General features: G+C 47.5%; 1 protein-coding gene across 1 annotated transcript; it reads left to right on the forward strand.

Moving 5' to 3' along the window:
* The first annotated feature begins 377 nt into the window (after positions 1-377).
* RPS26 (ribosomal protein S26) lies at positions 378-6294 on the forward strand. The gene is made up of 4 exons (XM_068267620.1): positions 378-471; positions 4260-4437; positions 4546-4676; positions 6189-6294. The coding sequence occupies exons 1-4, from the start codon at positions 469-471 to the stop codon at positions 6222-6224; spliced, it is 348 nt and encodes a 115-aa protein (XP_068123721.1). The 5' UTR covers positions 378-468; the 3' UTR covers positions 6225-6294.
* The last annotated feature ends 863 nt before the right edge of the window (positions 6295-7157 follow it).

Here is a 7157-nt window from a genome sequence, read left to right on the forward strand (position 1 = left end):
ATGAAGTTCTGAGTTCAGGTCAGCTTGTTTTCTGTGCACAAAATGCGCACGAAAACACTCTCCTTGCCCAGACAGCATCCAGCTATGAAGAACATCCAGATTGCGAGAAGTTGTATGAGATGATGAATATCACACATACTACAAACACTGCTCCAGCGAACATGTTACAAGACCTGTGCGCATGGGAACTGAACTGTTACACACAATTCATTTGCTTCAGTTTCCATTTGCGCATCTGCGCATGGGCACTGAGTTCTGTTACAAATCGTTCACATTTGATTCTTCCGCAGTTGCGCTGCAAATAGTTCCACTCCAGGATTTTTACTGCAGGCGGGACAAAATGAGTCCGAACAAATCAGCGAGAGGTTCTGAGCATGACACTCATTACATCATGTCCGCCGCGGAGGGATCGGCTTTATAAGGAGAGCGCTGCGGTTTCCGGTCCCTTTTTCAGCCTTCGAATCCAAGATGGTGAGAGAACGCGGCGGGGCAATGGCGGAGCCGGTGCCTCGTGTGTCCGTGCTGAATGAATGTGGGCGGCGCTGGCCGCATGATTGTCTAGTTAGACTTTAGGTATCGCTTGTCGCTGCTGTCCGTAGGTGGGAGGCGGCTGTAGTGCGTACTGAGACCTCGTGTGTGACTGCTGAGGCGGGCGGCGTCTATCTGCCCTGGCTCATCACCCCTATGCTGCTTGTCGCGCCTGTATGACAGCTGTGCGAGTGGCAGGGGATGTGATGCGTGTAGCACTATATTCCCGAGGACTTGCTGGGGCGGAAGCGCATCTTTCATCTGGAGTCAGTAAAGCGGCTGAGCACTGTCTTTCATTAGGGATCATCCTCAGTGCTGCTTCTGCGAGAGCAGATTGAGTTTGAAGCTGCTTGGGGAGGCTTTGCGGTGCCGCTGATTCGCTAGCCATTTCCATGTACTGACAGGTCACAGATTAATGTCTTATTTCAGTATTTGCAAGCCAAACTATGACTTGTGTAGTGAAATTTTTGTCCCTGTACTCCTAGTGCTTAAAGCGGAACTGTAGATAGAAAATAAACATGTTTCACTTGGGGCTTCCCCCAGCAGCCACTCTGTCCCGCGCCGCTCCTCAACGAGCCTTCGTTCTCCCGCGGCCAGCTACTTTTGGTTTCACCACTGCGCCTGCGTGGCTCTGGCCACGCGTATCCTTTCTTCGCGTTCCCTGCTATTGCAGAGGGTGTCGCGAAGAAAGGATACGCTTGGCAGGGCTGCGCAGGCCTCAACTTACAAGTCGAGGTACGGAACAGAGTGGCGGCGGGGGAACGGAGATTCGTCGAGACTCCGCGTGGGACAGGACAGCGGCTTTGGGAAGCCCCAGGTAAGTGAAACAATGGGCTCTATTCTCAAAGAGCCAAAAGTTCCGCAAAATTTTACCGCTATATTTCCGCCAGTGGTAAACCCCACATTTTTTCCACATTTACTAATATTTTACGCATGCGGGAAAAAAGATGTGGAAACAGCTATTAATCATGCGGTAAAAGGGTCGCATGAAAAAGTGTTTAAATTTTTTTTTTAAATTCCAGCAAGCACAGCCCTTAAGCCTCCAGACTTCATTAAAGTCAATGGGATGCGGAATATATCGCCTACTACTTGTAGGTGATAAAAAAATCGGTAATTAGCGACGAAATGATGCGCCTGAAAATTTTTGAGAATTGATTTTTTATTGCGGAAAATACCGACTTTTGCGGAAATTTTTCCGCATGAATCCCGCACTTTTTCCGCATGCGGAAAAAACATGCGGAACATTTTGAGTGTCAACTTGACGGTATTTTGGTTGCAAACTTCCCGCATGTACTTTACCGCATGTGGGAAGTCTTTGAGAATAGAGCCCATAGTGTTTGTTTTCTATCTACAGTTCCGCTTTAAAGTAAACGGGAATCGCTTGCTGAAAAAAGACAGATACTACTAAGGAGAGGGAAGGCTCTGGGTCCTTATGAACCTCCCCACTCCTCTCCCGTTGTCCTCGGTGCAGCACTGTCCCCGGGGTCAGTATTTGACTAATTTGGTTGAATACTGATCGCTCTGACTGGCGAAAGTGACTTCGAAAGGTCTTCGGGAGCACTCCGACCACTCCATATTGTGCATACATGAGCTCCCTCTCTTGTGCACTGGAGCCACCTGTCTTCGGGAGAACTCTGCTCCTGAAGATTTCTGAATTCTCCTGCAGTGGAGGATTTAAACGGGGAGCCGGCATAGCACTGGGAGAGGGAAGGCTCATTAGGACCCAGAGCCTTCCCTCACCTTAGGTAAGTATCTGGTTTCCTCTTTTTGAAAACCAGTCCCATTTACTTTAATGTACTAATTGGTACTGCTGGTGCAGAAAGTGAGGTGGACTTTAGAGTGATTGGTATAGTGGTCGAATAGTGTAATGGTTAAGGGCTTTGCCTCTGACACAGGAGACCAGGGTTTGAATGTCGGCTCTACCTGTTCAGTAAGCCAGCACCTATTCAGTAGCAGACCTTGGGCAAGTCTCCCTAACACTGCTACTGCCTGTTGCAGCCAGGGTGACCAGACCCCCCCCCCCCTTTTTTTCCCCACTAGGGGGATGTCCTGCGTGGGGTGTGATCGCCGCCGGCTACTTGTGGTTAGCAGGGGGGGGGGGAATCATCAAAGCCCCCCTCCGCAACGATATCGGGCCTCCCTCCTTCCCCTCGGCGGCACAGGACGGCGATGCGTCCTGCGCACCTCTGATAGGCTTCAGTCTATCAGATGCCGACGATCCCTGGCCAATCAGAGGCCGGGGATCGCTGATCTCATTTACGGCGCTGCTGCGCAGCAGCGCCGTATGATGTAAACAGCGGGGATTTCTTCTCCATGTGTTTACAATTAGCCCGTGAGCCGCGATCGGAGGCTCGCAGGCTGTTCACAAAGACACCCTCCCTGAACTGACATGTAACACCACTTCGACCTGCCGATGCCTATTGGCGTTAGGCGATCGTTAAGTGGATAAATAGGCCTGGTCCCCAGTATACAATGCATGTGGCTGTGAAATGATACAGTAATGCCCCATACTCACGGGCAACATTTCTGGCCTGTCGCTAGCACACGGGAGCGTGTGCACGACAGGCCGGCGACAGCTCGTCGCCAGGTCCCTCCGCATACACACGCCGGAGGTGCAAGGTATTCCCTGCTTGTTGCTGTCGCTAGTCCGCATACTCACGCGGACTAGCGGGAGTTTCGGCGGCAACTGTCGCCAGGTGATTGACCGCGCCAGTCGCCTGACATCAGCGACGATTCGGGGTGCGCGCCTGTGCAATGCCTTATACTCGCGGGCGACCTGTTGCTGCAACACGCGCGCCGCGTGTTGCGGCGACAATTGTAGCCCGTGAGTATGGGCCATAACACAGATCACCTTTGTTGCGGACATTGAATAGAACAGCCCTGCATTAGGTAATGGATGTAGCAGTATAGCTTGACAACTAACTGCTGCTGAATTTGTTTGGGCACTAGTATGGTTGAGGTGACCACCGGGAAACCTCATAGCACAATTCCAGTAACGTGATTGGTTGCAGTTTCAACAGTTCTCCAATGACAGCACCCTCTAGAAATTTTAGGTTTCAGATAGATTGTAGTAATTATGCCCACACTATTCGGCCAGTATAAAGCCCCATCTACACCATACAGTTTTGTCTTATTTGATTCAATTCGACATGTCAGATTGGGATTCGATTCAATTTGCCATTGCAGCACAATGGCAAATCGATTCCTGATCGGACATGTCGGATTGAATCGAATCTTACAAAAAATTGTATGGTGTAGATGGGGCTTATTGCTTAAAGTTGCAGAGGGTACCGTGATTGGAGAACCATTCCCTATGAGAATTCCCTGTGGCTCACCTCAACCTCACTAGCTCCTGCATAAATAAGAGGGAATGTTAGTGTAGTCCTCCAGGCAGTTGAGCGCTCTGCCCCCTCGGGCATTGCGCCCATGGCATTTTTCCAAAATCTGGTGAGGCTCTGGCCAACCCCATCTGCATTGCTGGCGGGCAGTGGCAATGCAGGTGGAGATTTGGCAGACCTAGGGAACATTGCCGTGACAGAGGAGAGTGAAGCTTCACCTGTGTCCCAAGTATGTCAGATCTGGCTTTCTTTTTATTATTTTTACGGGAAGTACTTTTTAAAGGACAAAAGCTTCCACATACCTCTTGCTACAGTTGTCCTTTAATGTAAAGCTTGCTTTTACAAATTTTAATTTCAAGGACTTTACCATACACTTTTTTGTTTTCTTTGTAGACAAAGAAGAGAAGGAATAACGGTCGTGCTAAGAAGGGCCGTGGACATGTCCAGCCAATCCGCTGCACAAACTGTGCCCGCTGTGTCCCAAAAGACAAGGCTATCAAGAAGTTTGTGATCAGGAACATTGTTGAGGCTGCAGCTGTCAGAGATATCTCTGAAGCTAGTGTCTTTGATTGTAAGTGTGTTTATTTGTTTGCTTTCCAGTTATTTGTGCATCTGTTGTCTTGGTTGCCTCTTTTGTGGTAGATCTTAAATCATTATTTTTTTGTATTCCTCTTGAAAGCCTATGCTCTGCCCAAGCTGTATGTGAAACTGCACTATTGTGTCAGCTGTGCCATCCACAGTAAGGTGGTGAGAAATCGCTCTCGTGAGGCCCGTAAGGATCGCACACCACCTCCAAGGTTCCGGCCTACGGTATGTAAAAACTGTACACTCGATGTAAAGGGAAATCTGTGAATTGGATAATTCTTTATAAGGAGTTCTCTACAATCCCACAGCAGATATTTAGCCGTTAAATTTCTTATTGCTTAACTAGCTTATCTAATTTATGGCACACACCCATGTATTTTTGTAGCCCCAGCATCTCCTGTAGGGCTGTATAGAATCTATAGTCATGTCATCAACTCTCCATCAGTATCTCACAATCTAATCCTTATCATTCTGTTTTATCTACTAATAACCAAGGGAATAAAGTAAGTTATCAGTATGTATTTAAAGGACAACCGAGGTGACATATGAGATAGACGTGCATGTACAGTGCCAAACTCTCAAATAACTAGGCTGTTCCTTTTTTACTTTCTCTGCCTGAAAGTTAAATATCAGGTATGCAAGTGACAGTTTGTCCGGGTCGGACTGTAGCATAACCCTCACTGATGAGTAATTACAGCTATAAAATACTTTCCTGTCAAAAAAATGGATTCTGAGAGAAGGAAAGGAATAAAAAGGGTCAATAATTCATCATTTGAGCTCTGGCATACTTCAATGAAGGTGTCATTGAGTAGAGGCAACGAGTAAAAATTTTAAAAACTAGATTAACCATTTCAGCCGCCCGGACGTGAAGCTCACGTCCGGGTGGCTGCTCTGCTGTGGTGCCGCGCTTCGGCGTGATCGCGGGTGAGCCCCCGTGGTGTCCCCCAGTAGCCCTGGGATCGGTGAACGGGAACATGGTTCCCGATCACCGATCTGTGTCCTCGCATAAAAAAACGAAGCGCTCGTACAAGAGACTTCAGTTTTTCTGCCATGGATCCGGGTCTTGGCCTTATGCTGAATACGTTATTCCACCCGGGTGTGCAAAAGATAAGTGACAGTACAATATGAACCATAATAAAGTGACTGAGATTAACCACCCTGAAGCTCTGTGAATAAAAAATGAGGAGGCTGCTGAACAGGAGTAGACATCTAAACAAGTGAGTGGCAAAATAACCACGTGCACTGTGGTACAATGGAGGAAATAAAACTACTAGTAGTTACCAAACCAGAAGCCTGGGGTTGGATGCAGCAGTCGGTGATGGGGACGGGCGAGCCAATGCTTCATGTGGCGTGATTCTAATAGTTACCACTTGGTCAGGAGAGGCGTTTTAGTTTTAACTTATCAGTTGTTACATAGGGCATTGTGAAAAGGTTGTTTTCCAGTATACAGTGTGAAAGGGGCCATAGGGAAACAGACATCAACTTGCAAGTCTTCCTTTCAGTTAATGATTAACAGCAACAGGGTGCAGTGTAAAAGGAGCCTTAGGCAAATTTCAAGATATTTCACAGCAATATAGGATCATGTTTAAGTCTTGGATTATAAAATGATTAGATTGCTGATTTAATCACCTTTATATGTGTTAACTTGCTACTGATGTAACAACTGTCTGTTTTAAATCTTCATATGATGAAGCTGCTCATTTGCTAACTGGTGGTAATTACATTTTGTTTTTTTAGGGTGCACCTCCAAGAGTTCCTCCCAAACCAATGTAAGGAGACCTCCAGAGATGTAGCTTGTCCAATAAACAGTTTAAAAAAAAATCTACTTTGTGTGTTTTTTTTAAATTTCATTAGATCTCAGTCTTTTTGTGAATTCAGGTTTGTGTGGAAATGGTTAATTGAACTATTGCTTTTCTCCAGATGTCTCACTTATGATGCAGATGTTTCACTATTTATCCATGCAGATTTTGATTTTCTTATCCTGTTTCTTAAATGGACCCTGATCAGTAAATAAAAATAAAATTTGGACTTATTGGGGCATCCTCCAGCTCCCTGTAGCCCGCGAGGTCCTCTGGCATTCTTCTTCCCTCAATCCTGCTGGTGGCTCCGGTAATCGACTACTTAGGGTGAAGTCGCCCTTCTCGTCATGCCGGTTGCCGTAAGCCTCCTACGCATGTGTGGTTCTCTAGACTGATTTGCTGATTACCGGAGCTGCCAGTGGGACCAGGAGAGGAAAGAAGAGGATGCTGGGTGACCTCGAGGCTACAGGGGGCTGGAGGAAGCCCCAGGTAAGTCCATGTTTTATTTACCGCACAATTCCTTTAAAGGGAAGGTTCAAGCAAAATAAAAAAATGAGTGGGGCTTCTACCAGCCCCAGGCAGCCATCCTGTGCCCTCGTAGTCACTCACTGCTGCTCCAGTCCCCCGCTGGCAGCTTCGCATTGCGTACATTTTTACGCATTCCCGCTAGTGCAGGAACATTAACATACATTTTTACGTGTTACAGGTTCAATGCGTACATTTTTACGCATTGAACCAGTAATGCGTAAATGTATGTGTTAATGTTCCGGCACTAGCGGGAATGCGTAAAAATGTACGTAATGCGTCCCGCCGACCTCTGAGGTTGGCAAGCTGCCAGCGGGGAACTGGAGCAGCAGTGAGTGACTGCGAGGGCACAGGATGGTTGCACGGGGCTGGTAGAAGCCCC

This window comes from Hyperolius riggenbachi, chromosome 2, assembly GCF_040937935.1.
Source record: "Hyperolius riggenbachi isolate aHypRig1 chromosome 2, aHypRig1.pri, whole genome shotgun sequence".
NCBI lineage: Eukaryota > Metazoa > Chordata > Amphibia > Anura > Hyperoliidae > Hyperolius > Hyperolius riggenbachi.

Excerpts from the sequence above, each read along its gene's own strand:
- RPS26 (XM_068267620.1), top strand. Across the intron at positions 4,438-4,545 it reads TGAAGCTAGTGTCTTTGATT|CCTATGCTCTGCCCAAGCTG; the intron begins GTAAGTGTGTTT and ends TCCTCTTGAAAG. Across the intron at positions 4,677-6,188 it reads CTCCAAGGTTCCGGCCTACG|GGTGCACCTCCAAGAGTTCC; the intron begins GTATGTAAAAAC and ends TTGTTTTTTTAG.